The sequence below is a fragment of the Xyrauchen texanus genome, chromosome 33 (genome assembly GCF_025860055.1).
Source record: "Xyrauchen texanus isolate HMW12.3.18 chromosome 33, RBS_HiC_50CHRs, whole genome shotgun sequence".
NCBI classification, from domain to species: Eukaryota; Metazoa; Chordata; class Actinopteri; order Cypriniformes; family Catostomidae; genus Xyrauchen; species Xyrauchen texanus.
In genome coordinates, this window is record NC_068308.1 from 19,461,887 (window position 1) to 19,484,607 (window position 22,721).

General features: G+C 38.1%; 1 protein-coding gene across 1 annotated transcript; it reads left to right on the plus strand.

Moving 5' to 3' along the window:
* The first annotated feature begins 240 nt into the window (after positions 1-240).
* On the plus strand, positions 241-22,721 carry LOC127626615 (zinc finger CCCH domain-containing protein 7B-like). Its single transcript, XM_052102540.1, has 22 exons — positions 241-444; positions 1,477-1,537; positions 4,409-4,445; positions 4,659-4,856; positions 8,083-8,241; positions 8,387-8,467; positions 8,564-8,623; positions 8,751-8,793; positions 8,914-9,158; positions 11,384-11,690; positions 13,625-13,683; positions 13,822-13,921; positions 14,032-14,193; positions 14,347-14,552; positions 14,657-14,757; positions 14,914-15,095; positions 18,011-18,087; positions 18,354-18,586; positions 18,786-18,891; positions 19,560-19,668; positions 21,312-21,445; positions 21,610-22,721. The coding sequence occupies exons 2-22, from the start codon at positions 1,479-1,481 to the stop codon at positions 21,646-21,648; spliced, it is 2,697 nt and encodes an 898-aa protein (XP_051958500.1). The 5' UTR covers positions 241-444; positions 1,477-1,478; the 3' UTR covers positions 21,649-22,721.

Genomic DNA, 22,721 nt, shown 5'->3' on the forward strand with positions numbered 1-22,721 from the left:
GATTACATTTTCTGGATACCATTCACTTGATTTGTGAGGACCTACACAGCTGAAATATTCTTCTAAAAATGTTTGTTTGTGTTCATCTACCAACAAATCAACGGTATCCAAAATAGATAGTGTTAGATACTGAATATGGTAGTGTCACCATAGTTAGATTTGTTTTTGTTTTTTAATGATGAAAGAGCACCGAGCACTCCTAGTGGCTGAAGGCTTCAATTTGAACAACAAGATCTATCGTTTGCCTTTAGGACCGGACCTGCCTGGACGGGTGTAGTTAAACTTAAGAAGACAAGTTTCGCATGTTTTGTCCGTTACTCGGGCAGACGAATGAATATAAAGCATGATTTTGAAGGAATAAAACCCATCAAGTCGTGTGACAGTTCACGGTATTTACTGCTTTAAGAAACTGTATCTGGTGGAAGAGAAGATCCAAAGTCTTAGGTGGGTTGAATTTCCACCCAACAAGCTTCTATTTAGATTGCTACTTAGCTGACTTTTGTAATGGTGGCTAACTTGTATTTTACTTATTTCATAATCCATCACAATTTTCTATTTAACCTCTCGTGTTTGCTAATAATCACTGTTCAGGTAAAAAGACTTCGGGAAATGCAGCTTGCTAATTGGCTACCATGAGATTATTATAGAGGTTTTAGTGTGAATCGGCGTAGAGATGGTCCATTACAGTTTAATTCTAAAACATTAAAACATAATAATATCGTCGAAATGTTTTATATGCTTGTTAACACTGTTTTGCAGCGTTAAATAAAACATACCTGAAGTTGACAGCATTAGCGTGCTAGTTAGCATTGAAGCTAACCTGAAGCCTGTGCAAGTAAACTTTCTTAGCGTTTCCCACTGAAGTCCGTTTAGAGTTAAGTCAGTGTAAATGTATTTTTCTCTTTAATATACTGAGGAGTATTTCAAGTACGATTTGGTGTTGGTGGCTGAAGGTTTCTCAAGTCCAGAGAGTTGCAATAGTGGGTGTTTTTCTTAGGCGAGCTCGGGGATGTGCTGCACTGATTTGCTTATCTCACGTTTTAGGCCTTAGAAATCTAGATCTGACTTATTTGATATACATTTTTTGTGCATAGTATTATGTTTTAGTTGCCATTGTTGTAAGTTATTTAGTCCATAAAGTTTTAATATTTAGTGTTTCTGTTTTTTTGACAATTACTGTCACTACATTTTCTACACAACATGTGTTGTAACATTACTTGATAGTGAAATGATAATATCAAGAATAGCTCAAGTGTCCTCACGTAACATTTTGTCAGTTTATTCTTTATAAAATTATCATTGTGTATTTTAAGTTGTCTCTTCAAAGTATCTTTATTTCATTAATGGATAGGCTTTGTTTCATGGTGAAGTAAAACGCAAAACAATGTATAAGCAAACATTTAATGTTTCATGTTTAAAACATTAAAACAGTTTTATATTGCTTATTGATTGTATTCTGGTTGTGAAATGTAACAGTTATGGATCCAGAAAGACAGAAGCGTAAAGAAGAAATTCAGAAATCTCTGGGATTCATTCAGTAAGTTTGGAGACTTTACTAATCTGTGCTGCTCCTCCCTAATATAAACATACACTTACTGAGCACTTTATTAGGAACACCTGTACACCTACTTATTCATGCATAAAATCATGCAGATGTGGGTCAGGAGCTTTAAAAATGTTCACATGGTTTGAGTATTTCTGTAACTGCTGATCAGTTTCTCTAGCGTTTACTCAGAATGGTGCCAAAAGCTAAAAACATTGCCTTGTTGATGAGAGAGATCATCTGTGAATGGCCAGACTGGTTTGCGCTAACAGAAAGGCTACGGTAACTTATATAACTACTCTATATTAGAGGTTGACCGATATATAGATATATAGATATATAGATTAATCGGTACCGATATCTGCAAAAATCCACAATGGTAGGTTTTCCCCATTGCGTCCGGTTCTTGAGTGGCTGGGAAGGGTCCGCTGTCATTATACAGTATGAGAGCGGCCTCTAGAGGAGAAATAAAAATGATCACTTCACTGATGCCTTGTGGTGTTTGTTTTGACACGTGACTACACTCTGCATGGAGCAGAACACTTCAGATGTGGATTTAAAACATCAACAATGAAAAGGTATGTATACAGTACAATACAGTACACGTTATCATATTATAACGCAATTAATTTGTTGACTAGATGCTGCATTAGTAAAGAACAGAAGTATGTTTTTTGACAAGGCTGAGAGGACGCTAACATTAAATCTAACCTCAAGCGGTTAGAACAATGTGACACAAATACACGCCAGTCCTACCCAAATGTAAAAATTTCACAATTGTTTTTCACTATTATCATCTATTTGCATTAGACTATATCCAGCTGGTCACGTTTATGCTTTCGTTTGCCAGCTAAATTGCATATTTAAAGCTTGTGATGTGAGAAAGCAAATTAATATCTTCATGCAGCTGAGAGAAACGTATAAACAAATCAGAAATGCATCTGATTTCAATTAAGTAAATATTTTTATCCTCGCTGTAATACGATGACTTAAGATCAGTCCCATTCTTGTGCTAAAAAAGGCTAGATACAGCACAACAAATACAGTTTAACAGAAAGCAGGTGTCTCAATATGCTTTTAAAGTTTTTTTAATTAGACACATCATCTAAAAAAAATAGTGCTCTTGCATGAGATGCTGAATAAACAAAAACAAAGAGAAACGAAGACATTCGTCTAGCGTGCATTTACATAAAATAAAAACAAATGGATGGTTGCAAAAGCTTTCGGTGTGAACGGCCCTTACAGTTGGTGGTCTTTGGCCATTGTGTCTTGCTCTCTTATAAGCGTTTATCAGATTAAGCAATGAGCTGTTCAAATGCTTTGTCAGGAAAGATGTTCAACTTCAAAATGTGTTTTTCGAGATCCTCTGATTCGGATCAATTTTGTTGTTTTCTGTCTTTTTGAACTGCCTGGGCTCATAGTCTGAGCCGCTTCACCAGACGAATACCACTGCTATCTGTGAATATTGCTACTCTACATATAACTGTTCTGAATAAAATCAATGTGGTGTTTCACTGTTATTATGAAGCTTGAGTCTGGAGTAGTAAGAATCAGTGCAAGTGTAACACCATTTGAGTCTATTGAAGCGTTTCCCCCCCCCTCATTTTACTTTTGACTTAACCTTTCAGTATATGGGCCAACTAAAACTTTTTATTTATTTATTTTATGCACATTAGTTGAAAATGAAATGCTCTATTTTTAACAGCCAGGATAGGAATGTTCTATCTATGCAATACTGCTATGCTGCTGAATGGTATTGAAAGTATTTATTGTGCGCTCTTGTGGACTAAGGAAACGACGTCAATTAAAAAATCAGCTGACTGTAAAATTAGATTATTAGTTCATATATATTAATATTTCTATATTTTAAAAAGTACAAATACATTTTCATGGTTCATTCAGTACTGTTTATTTTTGTAATGAAGTTCAACACTTTTACTTTTGAGTGTTATTTTTTCATTCAGTATCAATTTTAAAAACTATCAGTTGATTAATTGGTTATCGGCAGGTACTGACAAACGTAGTTATCGGTATCTGTAAAATCCACTATCGGTCAACCTCAACTCTGTACAATTGTAGTGAGCAGAATAGCATCTCAGAATGCACATCACATTGAACCTTGAGGCGAATGGGCTACAAAAGCAGAAGACCATGTCAGGTTCCACTTCTGTCAGCCAAGAACAGGAAGCTGAGGCTGCAGTGGGCACAGGATCAACAAAACTGGACAGTTGAGGACTAGAAAAACATAGTCTGGTCTGATGAATCTCGATTTCTGCTGCAGCACATTGAGGATAGGGTCAGAATTTGGCACCAACAGTATGAATCCATGGACCCAACCTGTTTTAAATGAATAGTTGACCCAAAAATTAACAGTTTCTCATTATTCACTTACCCTGATGCCATCCCAGATGTGTATGACTGTCTTTCTTCAGCAGGACACAAATTAAGATCTTCTAATTGCATAATGTACCATGTCACAAAGAAAAAGTAATCTCAAACTGGTTTCATGTACATGACAAAGTGTTTACTGTTCTTTAGTGGCCATCCCAATCACTGGATCTGAATTTAATAGAACACCTTTGGGATGTGGTAGAACTGAAGATTCGCAGCATGAATGTGCAGCTGACAAATCTGCAGACAGTTTGTGATAAGAATCTCAAAGAAATGTTTCCAACATCTTGTGGAATCCATGCCATGAAGAATTGAGGTTGTTTTGAGGTCAAAGGCATTTCCTACCCAGTATTAATATAGTGTTACTAATAAAGTGCTCAATGAATGTAATTGATTCTGTTTGTTTCACCTCTGCTTAGTTGAATTGTTTGGCATCTGAAGTCCTAAAACAATTATTATATTTTTTTTCCACAGGTCATCTTTGCCTTTCCCTGAACCTGAAGGTTATAAGGTCAGAGCGTATTGATAATTCACTCTTAATGCATTAGGCATTTTTTTTCCACACAATTGTGGATCTAGCACCTGAACTAAAATCAGTTAGTTGTGAAACTATACCTTTTCTGAAAAAATATGTAACCTGCAGTAAAATGCTACACCTTTTTAATCCAGATTGGTTTTATTTCACAAATTTCATTTATATGGAAATTCTCCATGTCTTTTGCAGGTATTTCTGACCCAGCTAGTGTGTAATTTGCTGGATGAGGGTAATGCAGTGTTTCGTGATGGAGAGTGGACACAGGCAGTTGTACATTACGGCGAGGGTGTGAATGTAGCTCGCTATGCTCAGTCTGAAGCCCTAGTCATTCCCCAAGAGTTGTTAGAGAGCCTCTACGTGAACCGGGCTGCTGCACACTACAATCTTGTAAGTTGGTCTCTTTGTTATTTACAGCATTAATTTTAATTGGACCACTGGTTGACATGTAAATTATCTCTGGCAAATCTGAGGGTTTAAAGGGATAGTTCACCCAAAAATGATAATTTACTCACCCTCATGTCATCCCAGTTGTGCATTACTTTATTCTACTGAACACAAACTAAGATTTTTAGAAAAATGTCTCAGCTCTGTAGGTCCATACAATGCAAGTGAATGGTGCTCTGAAATGTGAAGGTCCAAAAAGCAAATAAAGGCAGCATAAAAGTAATCCATAAGACTACAGTGGTTAAAACCATAATTTCAGAAGCAATATGATAGGTGTGGGTGAGAAACAGATCCAAATTTAAGTTATTATTTACTATAAATCTCCACTTTCACCTTCAATTTTTCTGTTGGTTTTGCTATTAACATTCTTTGTGTATATTGCCACCTACTGGGCAGAGATGAGAATTTATAATAAAAAAGGACTTTATATTGATCTGTTTCTCACCTACACTTTTATTGCTTCTGAAGACATTGGAGTCGAGTGGATTACTTTTATGCTACTATTATGTGATTATTGGACCTTCAAAGATCTGGCCACAATTCATTTGCATTGTATAGACCTACAGAACTGAAATATTCTTCTAAAAGTCTTCATTTGTGTTTAGGGCTGTCACGATTACAAGAATTAATTGTAAATTAAATAATTAAAAATTATTTTATCAAAATTCCAGGATCAACAAATTGAAAATATGGCAGAAGTTGTGAAGTCCATGGACGGGGGTAGAGCTGCACATTTATTAGACATTTATGGCTGACATGATTATGTAGTCGTGAAAACTGATGATTATTAAATTTAAGTCTTGCGTTAATAGTTTCTATTTAGAACGTGTTTTTACAGACACTCGAAAAGAAGCTGTAGAACAAAAAATATGCCATTTTTAATTATCTTCAATTCATTGCATGTCTCACTGTTTTTTTTTTTACCACAAACTAAAATGATCCTGACTGTTATAATCAAGGTATAGGCAAGGTCTAAATAACTGATTTATTTTGTTGTTTAAACAGTTATATTTATTATGTACGCATATGTGAGTGCAGAACTCAGTGTCGGCGAGCTTGTGCTGAACTGCAGGGCTCAAACAGTGAGTGACAGTTTCAGTCATTATAATGGGAGAGTTTGAGTATTGTTGCGTTCCTCGATTTTTGTGTACAGTTTATTTAAAAAGTTTATATTCTCAGTTTGACAATGTCCAGCAAACTGCGAGTTCTTAAGTAACGATAACCCTAGCCCACTTTTTCTTTTTGGTGTCTGAAATGTAATGTCTCCAACAGCCCCCTCATCCACATTGTTCCCAGTTTCCTTTGTTACATCTTCTGCTGAGCTATTTTCAGAACCAGATGAAATCAGTTTATCTGTTGTAGCTGTTAACGGTTTCATTTGATCCATTTGCTGTCGCCGGTCAAGAATTTGCTCCTTTCTTTCGGATGCCCTGTTCTCCTTGGCAGCAGGCATTTAATCAACTCCAGTCATCGACCCCTTCTTCCTTTTTCTTGCTGGGCTAACAAGAAATTCTTGTCCTTCAGTTTTGATGATCTCACATTAGGATTCTAGCCTTCTGCCAAAATTTAGCAATTTCCGTGATAGCCGACGATTGTCTTATGGTCTCCTTCAGTTCAAGATGGTGATGTAAGAAGAATCCAAGAGCCATACGCAATGACTGGAACTTGCTGCCTGTTAATTCAGTCAAAGATTCCCCAAGGAGATACAACTCGGTTTGAGATCTTGTTGCTTTCGCTACAGATGACATTCAATCGATTCAGAAGCAGAAATTAATCTGAAAGAAATATGAAATAGCATTGATTAGACCTTTTGGAATCATGGATTTTAATACATATTATTTTGAAGAATTGTATTTCAAAATTAGCATTTATTTATTTTACTATTCACACTTAAAACATTTAAAATAGCAGTCATTTAACTCAGTTCACATCATTCACCAAAATTTTAAGCCAATTGATTAAAATATTTTTAGCCAACAGTTAAGTAATTAAACGCACACATACTACTGCTAGTGTTGATTAGTCAGCATAGTCAGTCCAAACATGTCTGGAATATGATTTTATGGAAATTTTGCATTGTCACAAAACCATGGAATCTGGCTATGAACCACAATTATTGAGTGTTGTGTGTGTGATGATTTGAGAAAGTGTCAATTTACTTAGTATTTAAAATTGGGCTCTTAATTTATTAAGGGAATTAATCTATTATTTGTTGTATGTGAAATAACAGGGTGGCAGCAGCTTTGGAGTATCAGAAACTTCACCGTCATTGAGCTAAACCTAAATATTGTTCAGTTGTGTTGGAATTTTGCCTGAATTTGTATTTCATATATATTTCCTATATATATATATATATATATATATGAACAAAATGAGAGGCTAAGAAGATAATATTTCCAATGTTAAAATATAAGCTCCACCATAGTTTTGCATGGAAGTGCTAGTTTAAAAAACCAGTAACTAAATAAAATGGCTTTTATATCTCCAGAAAATAGTTTAAACTATTTAGTTATAACACAATAATCCTCAATAAACATGATTGGTGGGCAGACATCGTCTCTTAAAGGATCAAATATTTTATTTCCATGGCTTTTTTTTCCCATATTTAAATTTTAAACTGAAATGGGTTTGTGTTAAAATAGTTGTATAAAAACAAAACCTTGCATTTAAGATCTTGCATTTAAAAAAAGGTAAGCACACCTGTAGTTGCCAATCTCTGTCAGCATTTGGGTGACTGTTTGTTTAGATATGGTTTGCACAATTGTTTTGTTTTTGTTATTCAATCAAAAAATGCATTAATACTTTGGATAAATTAATGCATTTTAGCCAAACGTGACTTCACCTCAACACTAAGCAATCTAAGTTATTAAATATTGTTTCCAATTACTTGATTAATTGTTAGAATAATTGTTAGATTAATCGATTACCAAAATAATCGATAGTGACAACCCTATTTGTGTTTAGCAGAAGAAAAAAAGTCATGCACATCTGGGATGGTATGAGAGTGAGTAAATAATGAGAGAATTTTCATTTTCAGGTGAACTATGCCTTTAATGGGGAGAATGTGCAAAGTATATTTTTTTTTTTTACCACGCCAACAGTAAGTGTTGAGATTGATAACAGTAAGTGTTGCACAGATGTTCTGATTTCTCTTGTGTTTTGTGTTTAGGGGGAGTTTGAGCAGGGAGCTCAGGACTGTGACAGTGCACTGTGTGTGTCAGAGGGCAGTCGCAGGGCACTCTACAGGAAGGCACTTTGTCTAAGGGAGATGGGCCGACTCAGAGAGGCTTATGAGTGTGGCACTGGATGCCTACTAACTGCCCCTCATGTATGTGTTGATTTGTTGAAGCAATGGCATAATAGCCTGCAATTAAATATATACATGTGATTCTATGAATAATACTTGCGTAGATATAATAACTTCGATATTTGAATACCTGTGAATCCTTTTTTTTCTGCTTTATTTTAAACAGGACAGACAAGTTAGTGAACTTGCTCAGGATCTCGCCAACAAACTGGGTTTGAAAATCCGCAAAGCCTATGTCAGCCCTCAGGTTTGTCCTCCTTACGCTATCAGGTTGGAAAATCTTGATAATTTGTTGAGGTTGAATTTATGCTTAACTATTGTATTTTTAATTTGTTTTTTTCAGCTTGATTCCACAGCTTCTGGTACAGACAACAGTGGAGAAACTAATTCTCCTACAGGGGAGGCAAGTATTAATCTCCACTTGAAAAGTTGCCAAAATTTATCTAGATTCGTTAAAGTTGCTGCTTTGTAAAAATGAGAATTGTTTGCTTTGGATTAAGTTGGAAAACTGTCTTGATTTATTTTTTTAGACCTCCTCAAATGGTCTCGAGTCTTTGACTGATATTGACTCAGGTATTTCTAACCTTCAAGATTTCAATATTTATATGTATGTAAAAGTAGATGAGTACATGAGCACATTCTTTAAGCAAATATAAATAGTTGAGTCTGTTTCTTCATCTTTTTATATCACAGACCTTACAAGTGCCCAATGCATCCCTGCCCCTTTGGCAACACCAATCCCAGTCAGTGATGACCCCCAAATGCCCACGCTTAGCCCAATTTTGCCCCAAGATATGCCTGAAAGCCCAAGCCAGGAGCCGTCGGGGCGGGTACCATACTCTGTGCCTGTATCTGAACACATGGAGGAATGTGTGATGAATGAAGAATGTTTGGAAACATTGCTGGAAAGTATTCCTAAAGGTGCTGAAGTCAGTGTGGTAAGTGAAATGGAGAGCTACAGGAAGGGACAATGGGTTATAGTCACTCAATACCTCATCGATCAAGACACACACAGGAGAGCTAGAATAGGTTTTGTTAATTTAAAGGAATATTCCAGGTTCAATACAAGTTAAACTCAATCGACAGCATTTGTGGCATAATGTTAACACAAAAATTACAGGGCTACAGACTGTGATTAAAATGGTCGCAAATGTGACCAAAAATGGATTAATTTCATTTTTTCCCCTCAAAATTCTACAAACAATACCCCATAATGACAATGTGAAAGAAGTTTGATTGAAATCTTTGCAAATGTATTAAAAATAAAAATAAAATCCCATGTACAAAAGTATTCACAGCCTTTGCTCAATACTTTGTTGAAGCACCTTTGGCACCAATTACAGCCTCAAGTCATATTGTGTATGATGCTACAAGCTTGGCACACCTATTTTTGGGCAGTTTCTCCCATTCTTCTTTGCAGGACCTCTCAAGCTCCATCAGGTTGTATTGGGAGTGTTGGTTCACAGCCATTTTCAGATCTCTCCAGAGATGTTCAATCGAGTTCAAGTCTGGGCTCTGGCTGGGCCACTCAAGGACATTCACCCCTTTGCCCCAGTTTGAGGTCCAGAGTGCTCTGGAGCAGGTTTTCATTAAGGATGTCTCTGTACATTGCTGCATTCATCTTTCACTCGATTCTGACTAGTCTCCCAGAACCTGCCGCTGAAAAACATCCCCACAGCATGATGCTGCCACCACCATGCTTCACTGTAGGGATGGTATTGGCCAGGTGATGAGCAGTGCCTCCAGACATGATGCTTGCCATTCAGGACAAAGAGTTCAATGTTTGTTTCATCAGACCAGAGATTTTTGTTTCTCATAGTCAGAGTCCTTCAGGAGCCTTTTGGCAAACTCCAGATGGGCTGTCATGTGCCTTTTGCAGAGGAGTGGCTTCCGTCTGGCCACTATACCGTACAGGCCTGATTGGTGGAGTGCTGCAGAGATGGTTGTTCTTCTGGAAGGTTCTCCTCTCTCCACAGAGAAACACTGGAGCTCTGTCAGAGTGACCATCGGGTTCTTGGCTACCTCCCTGACTAAGGCCCTTCTCCCCCGATCGGTCAGTTTGGCCGGGCGGCCAGCTTTAGGAAGAGTCCTGGTGGTCCTGTGCTCATTGGGACCTTCAATGCTGCAGAAATGTTTCTGTACCCTTCCCCATATCTGTGCCTCCATACAATCCTGTCTCGGAGTTCTACAGACAATTCCTTGGACTTCATGGCTCGGTTTGTGCTCTGACATGCACTGTTAACTGTGGGATCTTATATAGACAGGTGTGTGCCTTTCCAAGTCATGTCCAATCAACTGAATTTACCACAGGTGGACTCCAATCAAGTTGTAGAAACATCTCAAGGATGATCAGTGGAAACAGGATGCACCTGAGCTCAATTTTGAGTGTCATGGCAAAGGCTGTGAATACTTATGTACATGTGATTTTTTTTTTTTTTTAATTTTATTTATTATTTTATTTTATTTTTATTTATTTTTTTATAAATTTGCAAAGATTTCAAACAAACTTCTTTCATTTTGTCATTATGGGGTATTGTTTGTAGAATTTTGAGGAAAATAATGAATTTAATCAATTTTGGAATAAGGCTGTAACATAACAAAATGTGGAAAAAGTGAAGCGCTGTGAATTCTTTCCGGATGCACTGTGTATATATCTCAAGCTTTTGACAATTGAGGGACGTGTACACAAATATTACACAAGGTGCAAACATTCAGTTATGCTCAAGAAGACAACACACTACTATATGTAAATATCTGTGATGTAGATTCTGATGAGCAGTACTAAATAAAATAAAAATCTCTTATTTTTGTATAAATTATGAAAGGGGTGTGAACATTTATGAGACAAAAGGAATGAAAACTTATATTCTCAACAATATATTCTGTTTATTAAACCTTCGATGAATCTGTTATCAGCTGACCTTTTCTTTGGCTTTCTATCTTGTTTCTGAACAGCAATCTAAATCGACTAAAAACAGCCATTTGGCTCCTGAATGTTTCAGTTTAGGAGCCAATGGCTTTTTTTTAAAGGAAAGGAGTGATGAGTCAAAATACATTTTTGTGGTAATAAACATTATGCCACAAATGCTGTTGATTGAGCTTAACTTGAATATTTTAATGGTGATTTTACATGAATATTTATTATTTCTTGTCTCACTATCAGAACCCAGTTCAGGGGGCAATTCCCACTAACCTTCCAAACACTGCTGTGGGTTTGAGGCCTCCATACTCTACTAGTCTTCCAGCCGCCTCCTCTCAGCTTAAAACAACCTATTTCAACTCTGCTGTCAGTTCGCTCTCCCCACTGGAATCATTCTCTGTGCTGAGCCAAAGTGAAGCCTCTTCCCAGACAATGGACTCCCTTTGCTCCTTTAACTCTGGGGTTGGAACAGGAGACACTGGTGGAAAGACAGTGTCTGGATCACTGAGCACAGGAGGATTGGATTCCCTCTCGGAGTACACACTTCCTGGTGAGTAAGAAAGTTAAGTGCTTTAACTGTCTTGGTACAAGATATACTTAAGAAATAAGCCATATGAGTTTGTGCATTACAGACCGCGTATACACCTGCTATTAAAGGAATATTGTGGGTTTAATACAAATTAAGCTCAATGAACAGCATTTGTGGCAAAATGTTGATTACCACAAAAATGATTTCAACATGTCCGTCATTTTCTTTAGAAAATAAAAATAAAAAGGAAAAATCTGAGTTTCAGGGAAGCACTTACAATGGAAGTAAATTGGGCCAATTCATAAATGTTAATACTCTCTCTTTCAAAAGTATAGCCACAAGAGGTAAACAATATGTGTGTTAACATGATTTTAGTGTGATAAAATCACTTGTTTACCTTTTTTGTGTAAAGTTATAGCCATTTTTACAACTTTGTTGTCATGACGATGCAATGTCAACAAACAAATGTAAAAATTGACAATTTATGAACTTAACTAAAATAGTACATGAGTTTTAACAGAAGAATTAATATAAGTGCTTTTATAAAATTATAAGCTTCACATTTCTGCCTTTTTAAACCCTCAAAAATGGGCCCCATTCACTTCCACTGTAATTGCCTCATGTTTTAGCTCAGTGGTTGAGTGACAGATGAGGGCTGGCTCTTCACTGCTGCCCGGTATGCATTTAGGATGGACATTATTTTCACCTCAAATGCAATGTGGTCACATATGTTTTGAATACCTCCAAATGTATTTTCAGTTATGTGATCACAAAACATTTGCACCCCATTTACACCTGTATTTAACGCTGCCCACTTCTGATGGGATCACTCAAAACGCATATTAATACCAGATGTAAACGGGGTCACAGAGATTTTACCTCGGGTTAAGGAGTGCTCTTCGGCACAGCCTAAAGCTTTTATAAATGGTGGCAACACCATAAGAAATCAAAAGCGCTCAGCCATATTCTTAAGATGTCAGGTATGAACAGTTGCACTCATAATGAATAATTATCAGAATTAAATATTCCTCCGCTAAGTTATATAGCTCATTATTCTAACTGTAGGTGGTTTTTGGTTTCCAAACAACATTGCACATTCTATATATACAAAGTTGAACATTAAAACCACCTGCCTAATATTGTGTAGGTACCCCTCATGCTGCCAAAACAGCCCTAACCTGCATCTCAGTATAGCATTCTGAGATGATGTTCTTCTCACCACAGTTGTCAGTTTGAACCAGTCTGGCCATTCTCTGTTGACCTCTCTCCTCATTAAGGCATTTCTGTCCACAGAACTGCCGCTCACTGGGTGTTTTTTGTTTTTGGCACCATTCGGAGTAAATTCTAGAGACTGTTGTGTGTGAAAATCCCAGGAGATCACCAGTTACAGAAATACACAAACCAGCCCATGTGGCACCAACAATCATTTATGGTCCAAACAATGAGAATTTTTTCCCCCATTCTGATGGTTGATGTGAACATTAACTGAAGCTCCTGACCTGTATCTGCATGATTTTTTGCACTGCACTGATGCCACACGATTGGCTGATTAGATAATCGCATAAATGATTGTTGGTGCCAGACGGACTGGTTTGAGTATTTCTGTAACTGCTGATCTCCTGGGATTTTCACACACAAATGCCTCTAGAATTTAATCAGAATGGTACCAAAAACAAAAAACATCCATTGAGCTGCAGTTCTGCACATGGAAACGCCATGTTGATGAGAGAGGTCAACAAAGAATGGCCAGACTGGTTAGAACTGACAACTGTGGTGAGAAGAACATCATCTCTGAGATGCAGGTTGGTGCTGTTTGGTGGCATGAAGAGGATCTACACAATATTAGGCAGGTGGCTTTAATGTTGTGGCTGATCGGTGTGTAAATATATATAAAGTTACCAGTCTTTTTTGTATATCTATTTATATTTTTTCATTGTTTTTCCTCACAATCTTAGGTGGACGAATCTCTCACAGTTTCATCCCTGGTTTGCATAACCATAATGCCACCAATGCAGTGAGTCTTACCTCTTCTATTCCAGTAAACTTATACCTGTTTGACCCTTGAGCTCACGTTCTCATTCATGAACTCTTCTGTTTATATTATATTAAACTCCTTTCAACTTTTCAAAGTCTCTAAAAATGTCCCCAACAGAATGGCCCAGCAGGTACCAACCTGTCTTTGCTGTCACGAAACCCTCTGACTGTCACACATGAGTTTAGACAGGCCTGTAATGCCTGCTACAGTCGTATAGGTACTGTACTCTTTAACTGCATCTAATGGAGAAACAAGGTATATTTCACACACAATGCTATAAAAAACATGTAATACCTAGTTAAAAATGAATGTTTTTATTTTATTAAGGGCCCCGGGTCATGGACTACCATTATCAGCCTGATGCAGCTCATCGCTGTAAGAGAGATATGCTGCTCTGTCGTCTCAAATCGTCAGACGACCCCACCTGGAAGAGGGTGCGACCCCGTCCTGCACGTAATAACTTCCTTGGTGCATTTGTTCTCTGCAAAGGTATAGCTCTTTATTTATTAAAGAATAATTAAGGGACATTTGTTTGTCTAATTCAGATGCATGATCCTTTATAATGGAAATTCTACACTAGATACTAAAGCCTTACAGCGTAATGTTTTCCTCTCTCACCTGAACTCATTGTCATTTTTGCAGAGGTACAGGAGCGTCAGGAGTGCCAGTATGGTGAGAACTGCACTTTTGCCTATTGCCAGGAAGAGATAGATGTGTGGACCCAAGAGAGGAAGGGAGCTCTAAGCCGAGAGCTTCTGTTTGACCCTCTGGGCACCAACGAAAGGCGGGCCCTCAGTGTCACCCGTCTGCTTCAGCTCCATATGGGCATGTTTATGTTCCTCTGTGAGGTAATGTGTACTATCCCGTCATATTTAATTCTCATACTCTGACATTTTGAATTGTTGTTTAGATATGTTGTTTAAGCGGTTATTCTGGATTTTTTTTGCTGTAGGAATGTTTTGACAGTAAGCCTCGTATCATTAGCAAGAGAAGCAAAGAGAATCTTGCTGTTTGTTCCAACCTCACTGCACGACATCCCTTTGATGACAACAAGTGAGTTATCCTCTCTCGATATCTTTTGTCATTTTATCCCTCTCTTCATTGGGACTTGGATAATTTATATGATTTTGCTGCACTTAAGTTTTTACCATTGCAGATGTCCCCACTCATCATTTTTGTCTGTTGTTTTGATGCTGTTTTACCGGACAGGTGCCTGGTGCACGTGGTTCGCTCAGCAAACGTGCGCTACAGTAAAGTACGTCCTCTTCACCCACTTTGCCAGTTTGACGTGTGCCGCCATGAAGTGCGTTATGGCTGCCAGCGGGAGGACAGTTGCTCCTTTGCACACTCAGTCATTGAGCTCAAGTGTTGGGTGCTTCAGCAGGACACGGGTAAATAAAACATGCAACTAATTAGTCATTTATTGCAAATAATCCTCATTTAGCTTTTTTATGTGCTGGGTGCCTTTTGTTACTACAGAGGATCAAACCCATAAGCACAAGCCACACACTCATCAAAAAGTCACATACAGTACTTTTTTTTTCAGTTAAAGTGAGCATACTGCCAGCATAAGCACGACAACCATCGTACTGGGTGGTTATGAACGTGAAGTTAATGCCAACTTGCATAAAAGACCTTGCAAAAACTTGAAATAAATTCCTGAAATAATGTCAATGAATGAGTAAATTATTAGATCCTTAGTAACTGTTGTGGATTCTTCATCCTCGGGACGTATTAATTAAAAATCAAGAGACTTCTTGATTTTGCGCTACATAGCGCATTTTTATGGTAACTGTGTATTCACAATGCGAGTCACTTATTTATCCATTTAGGGTGCAACTTTGGCTGAACGCAAATCAAACGGCATAATCTTTTGTATTTGGTTGTCTTGATGTGCACACAACATGGCTTATTGCAGATAAGGTGTATCAACTACATGTTCATTCGTCCCCGACTGATGCTACAATCCCGAAATTCCTTCACAAACTCAAGCACAGTATAGTTTGTGATAACATGTCAGCTCTTGATCTTAAGGTCAAGCTCTGTTGTGCATTTGCCTTCATTGCAGATTTAAGTTGTAATATTATATTTATGTTGTTGATATAGCTGATTAAGCTCATATATATATATATATGATAGAGACGGAGATGATTTTATGACCAATGGAAGCTGATTCCAAAGTCTAGGGGCTGCCACCGCACAAGCTCTATCACCTTTAGTTTTTAGGCGAGATTGAGGAACTGACAGACACAGCTGATCACCAGAGGGGAGAGACCTTGAAGGTTGATTCAAACTTATTAAGGCAGAGATGTACTCTGGTGCAAGACCATGAAGAACCTTAAATACATACATCAACACTTTGTACTTGATTCTGTATTGGATCAGTAACCAATGTAGTGAAATCAAAACTGGGGTGATATGGTCTCTTTTCCTGGTTCCAGTTAAAAGCCTAGCAGCTGAATTTTGGACCAGCTGCAGGCGAGAGAGAGAGGCCTGACTCACACCCAGATACAAAGCATTACAATAGTCCAATCGAGAAGACACAAAAGCATGCACAACCTTCTCCAAATCATCAAAAGAAAGGATGGACTTCAACTTTGCCATAGTTCTAAGATGGAAAAAACTATTTTTAACAACAGCATTTATTTGTTTAATGGAGTAAAATAACACCAACCATTTTTGCCAGTAATTTAGTTGACGAGGCTAACACCACATTCTGGGAGTGTATACAGTGGGGCTGAAAACATAACTCAAGTGAGATCCTCTCAAAACAGAAATTACAATCTGGAATATTTTTAGCCATTTATGTGAGCATGTTCCTGTCATATATCCTAAGATCGGCGGTATGGTGACAGAATAACAGACAGAAATGTGAAACCAATGCAAAAATTTTTTTATATTTGTATCTTTTTGGGTATTTTGTGATATTTAACACAGGGTTTATTATTTGATTTCTTTTGTTCAATGATGCTCCATGAGAAACAAAGTTCTGTGGTCTGATGAAACAAAAATGTAACTCTTTGGCCTGAATGGCAAGCAACATATCTGGAGGAAACCAGGCAGCGCTCATCACCTGGCCAATACCATCCCTACGGTGAAGCATGGTGGTGGCAGCATCATGCTGTGGGGATGTTTTTCAGCAGCAGGATCTGGGAGACTAGTCAGAATCGAGAGAAAGATGAATGCAGCAATGTATAGAGACATCCTTAATGAAAACCTGCTCCAGAGCGCTCTGGACCTCAGACTGGGGTGAAGGTTCATATTCCAACAGGACAACGACCCTAAGCACACAGCCAAGATAACAAAGGAGTGGTTACGGGACAAGTCTGTGAATGTCCTGGAGTGGCCCAGCCAGAGCCCAGTCTTGAACCCTATTGAACATCTCTGGAGAGATCTTAAAATGCTGTGCACCGACGCTCCCCATCCAATCTGATGGAGCTTGAGAGGTTCTGTAAAGAAGAATGGGAGAAACTGCCCAAAAATAGGTGTGCCAAGCTTGAAACATCATACTCAAAAAGACTTTAGGCTGTAATTGGTGCCAATGGTGCTTCAAAGTATTGAGCAAAGGCTGTGAATACTTATGTAAATTAGATTTTTTTCTTTTTAATAAATTTGCAAAGATTTTAAACAAACTTATTTCATGTTGTCATTATGGGGTATTGTTTGTAGAATTGAGGAAAATAATTAATTTTATTAATTTTGGAATAAGGCTGTAAGGTGGAAAAAGTGAAGAGTTGTGAATACTTTCCGGATGCACTCGGTTAACTTCTGACTTTAACTGTATATCCTCCATTTACATCAAATACTTAAATTGATTCAATTGAAATAAATTCTAATTAAATGTAATTAAATCAACATCAAATACAAAAGTAGCTGCACAAGACATTGTAATACAATACACACTGCTAGAATTTATATTAAATATTTTGTGGCTTCTTTGTTAAATTATACAGCTCTCTGCTGTTCGTGACTTAACAGTAGATTTTGAGTTTCACTTCATATTAGCTACATATTCAACCACACTCGCATGTGAGACTGTGAATGCTGACATCTATCATCTCTCTGCAGAAACACTAATCTTATTAGTGTTGGCCTAGAATAGATAATAACAAAACATCAAATGCTAGTTAAGAGATGGAAAAAACAGAATTTCACTTCGGGTCACTTTTTTGGCCCTTTTCCCCAGAGCCCTGGTTAACATCTGACCTTAGAAGTACACTATTGGACACAGACAATTAATATCAACTGATCTACTCTTTATCACTGACTTAAATTATATATATATTTTTTGTTCTTGTGTTGTCAGGTATTACCCATGAAGAGATGATGCAGGAGTCTAAAAGACACTGGCACAGATTGGAACAGAATGCACAGAGACAAAAGGTGAGGCTTTGAAGAACACCGTATATATTGGATGATGCCCATCCTTACAAAAATCCTGTCCTTTTCATGATTTCTCTTGCACCAAATGTAATTTGAGGTGAATTATATTGTTTGATGTCTTGTTTATAAAGTTATTCTCAGGGTATACATTTTTAATAGTTTTTGAAACATGCACTACTTGTCCTTGCCATTCTTTCTGCCTAATGTGTGTGTGTGTGTGTGTGTGTGTGTGTTCTCTTTTTTTTTTTTACACCCATCCCATTCAGCCCATGCTTGGACCCCTCTATCCTACTAGTAGCAACAGCAGTGCTGTCAGCACTACTGCTGTGGTCAGTGGTGGAGGAGACAACAGCATCAGAGGAGGAGGATTAGTAGGATGCGGTCGAGGGCGTGGCCTTAATCTGAAGATTAAATTTGTGTGTGGACAGTGTTGGAGGGAGGGGCAGGTCAACGAGCCAGACAAGTCACTGAAGTACTGCACTGCCAAAGCCAGGCACAGGTTAGCTTTCCTTATATAAACAGGGATTATTTTACAGCCTTCAAATAAACAGGGATTATTTTACAGACAGGATGCATGATACACTCACATTATAACAGTGTTATAATGTGAGTGTTTTATTGTAATCCGTTGACAATAGCTTGACTCCTTGCCTAAATGTATAATGCTTCCTTCTACTGTTCTTTATCTGCACTCACAGCTGGACAAAAGAGCGTAGGGTGTTGCTAGTGAAATCATTTGAGAAGAAAAAGTGGGTGGTAGTGCGACCGCTGCCTTTTTCTCGTACCTACCCACAACAATATGATGTAAGTCACTCCTTTATGAGAAAAGGGACTCAAAATATTACATTAGTTTGAATGAAGTTTAATAGTTCACAACCTAAAAAAAATATTTCTTGTTGATAAAGTAGTTGGACCATTGACTTTCCTTTTAAAATGGCTTTTAAATTGGGTGCCTGTGTAACTCCTCGTGTAAAGACGCTGACTACCATCCCCCGGAGTCGCAAGTTCGAATCCAGGGCATGCTGAGCGATTCCTGCCAGGTCTCCTAAGCAACTAAGTTGACCCGGTTGCTATGGATGGGAGAGTCTCATGGGGTAACTTGCTTGTGGTCTCTATAATGTGGTTTGCGCATGGTGAGTTGTGCGTGGATGCTGCGGAGAATAGCGTGAAGCCTCCACACTCGCTATTTCTCCGAAGTAACACGCTCAACAAGCCACGTGGTAAAATGTGCGGATTGACGGTCTCTGACACAGAGGTAACTGAGATTCGTCCTCCACCACCTGGATTGAGGCAAGTCACTACACCACCATGAGGACTTAAAGCGCATTGGAAATTGGGCATGCTAAATTGGGGAGAAAAGGGGAGGGAAAAAAAAGGATTTTAAATTAATTGAAAAATTTGAGTGTTACAATGTATATGCACCTTTTGGCTCATTCTTATTTGTATTTTTGACCATCCATTTTTCTCTGCAGATGTGCGTTCATGTCATGAAACAGAAGAAGTGCCACTATATTGGGAACTGTTCTTTTGCACATAGTTTGGAGGAGAGGGATGTGTGGACCTACATGAAAAACAACAGTTGTGAGAATCTGACATTGTCTGCTTCCTCTTCAGCTAAATGATTCATAGTTAAAGATCTGTATGCATTTGTTCTGATGTGGCTTTGATCCAATGTTTTCAGTTTGCAGTTGAGACAACAGGGATAGTTCACCCAAAAGTTACAAATTAATTTACTCACCCTTATGTTTCTCCAAACCACATTAATTTGGTTTTCTTCTGTGGAACAGTAAAGGAGATATATGGAAGAATAATTGTATTAATTAACTATAAAACGTGAAATCTCACATAATTTGACATATTGGGATGAAATTAATGTTTAAATGCACAGTTAATCAAATTAAAATGTCCTAGTGTAATTATTAAACCACAAAAGGCTGTGATTTATGGTCTACATGAGCTGTGTGCTTTAAAACTAAGTGAATATGAAAAGCTGCTGCTTGCATGCTAACTGCTTAATTTTCTTTTCCATTTTTTATTTTTGTCCCCTTTTCTCCCTATTCGGAATGCCCAATTCCCACTACTTAGTAAGTCCTCGTGGTGGCGCAGTTACTAACCTCAATCCGGTAGGCGGAGTTGCCTCTGCTTCTGAGACCGTCAATCTACGCATCTTATCACGTGTCTCATCGTGCATGAGACTTCGCATGTGGAGGCTTATGCTATTCTGCGCGATCCATGCACAACTTACCACGTGCCCATTGTGAGCGAGAACCATAAATCGTGACCACGAGGAGGTTACACCATGTGACCCTACCCTTAGGTACTCGTGACTCTAGGGGTGGTAGTCAGCGTCAATACTCGCTGAGCTACCCAGGCCCCCTCACTAACTGCATTGTGTGTGTGTGTGTGTGTGTGGGGGTATATTAATGACAAAGAGCAGAACACTTTATACATTGTGAAGTGCAGCAGATTCAGACTATATATTTATATTATTAAATCGTAGCCGGTTGCAGTTTAATAAGCCAAATAGCAAACTGCTTTTCAGGAGGTGAGAAGTGAAACCATCAAAACAACCGGTTTTCTGCCATAACACCAAAATAAAAGCTCTATTTAACTAGATGCATGAAATATAAAAACTGTGACAGAAATATAGTTCTTCTGAATAGTAAAATGTAATATTCAATGTAGTCATTGTAATATTCAATGTAATCATTAATACTGTGATACTCTATTTTGCTGCACTGTATTTGACCAAAAATAATAATAATAAATTAATAAAAACGAATCGTGCTGTGAGGACCAGTATAGACGCTCTTCAAATAATAAAAAAGAATGCAGTGGTATATTGAAAAGTAATTGTTGTGTTGTAATTGTTTTCATTTGATATAAATTCTATTAATTTGATTTAGAGTTTTTTTTTATGATGAAATGTAATACAATTTTAAAACCTGGAAATCTGAGAATTTGAAAAAAATGTTTGTATTTTATTGGGCCCTACAGCCTTTTTCTTTCACCATTTACTTTTGTTGTATGGATGCAATGAAATTAAATGGTGACTGAGACTAACATGTATTCTACAAAAGAATGAATGTCATTTGGATTTAGGACAACATAATGGTGAGTAAATGATGACAGAAATTTCTTTTTTTGGGTGAACTATCCCTTTAGTGGTCCATTTGTATTTTTATTTATTTATTTGTGCTCTGTATCTTTCTGTATTCACTAAGTGAGAGACATGCAGCAGATGTACGAGATGTGGCTATCGTTGACCAACCAGAACCGGCGCACAGATAGCACCCACTTGACTCCACCTCTGGAAGAAAAACAGATCACCATGCCAACTGACTGTTCTGAGTCAATGGTGTGTGGCTGCCTTTTTTAAAGTGTTTTGTTTTTGTGTGTGTGAGTGATTAAGTGGTCAAATGTCTGGAATATGGAAAGCTAATAAGGTTTCAGAATTATCCTTTTTGATCCTTCTTGTTTTTGAAGTGCATCATCGGATTAGTTTGTGCTCTTTGCTAACAGGTTGGGCGGCGGCTGTCTGGAGGTGGAGGGGATCTGTGACCTTGCAGGCAATGTGGCTGTCTGGATGAGACTTCCTGTTCAGATGTCCCTGTTCTTCCCCACTCTTTCAGTGCCACTCTGGGAAGTACCAGGCCCTATTGCCCTGCAGGGCAGAGTGCCTGACTATAGGATTTACACATTGATTGTTGCCACTTATACACACACACACACACACACATACACACACACACACACCACCACATGCTTTATCGCTAAGTAACAAACACACTTGCACACTCACTGACATGACTCTTGGCAAAAACTCATGTATGTGAAAGTGCACACTGGTACTTTTACAGCTAACTTAAGTAAGTGAAGTTTTTGAGTTCCATAAAAAACATTTATGAGGAGTTGCAGGCAAAATGTCACATGTTTTACCTCAAACCTCACTGTTCCCACAGTGCTTGATTAACTCTTGTCCAAGATGGACTGGTTCCCCCACTGTCAAGTCAAACCACTTGTCAAGATGCCACTGATGTTTAATTCAGGTATGCTGTGTCAGATGGCATTTGAAGATTTATGAATTTTGTCAGGATATAAGAATGATGAAGTGGTGCTTAACTCTGTATTCCTGCCATATTGGTAGAGGAGTTTGAATGTATTACCAACAGTGGCCATTTACAAAACAAATTTAGAAGTGTCAGATGTAGAATGTATTGATACACGGAGGCAATTAAGGACTATCTTTAAATCCCACCACCAGGCCCAACTGGTCTATCTTGCATAATCCCAGTCACAGATCTTGCACTGACATGCACTCATGTCCTAAATTATTCGGTTTGAACTAAGCAATCGTGGGACAGTGTTTGTGTGGCAGGGCGGAGGGCGGGGCCGGGTCGTGATCCTACACACCCTGTCCCGTATTAGGCTAATTAAGCCTCAGAGGGATAAAGGTCGACTGCAGGGGATCGTGCGGGAGAGAGATCGTTTACGGATATGTCCGTCATGTGTGTGTTTATATTGTCTTACGTTTATCATTAAAACTATTATTTATATCGCCAAGCCGGTTCTTGCCTCCTCCTTTCCGGGTTTCGGCACCAGTGTAACGTGATCAATGGAAAGGAGGCGGCGAG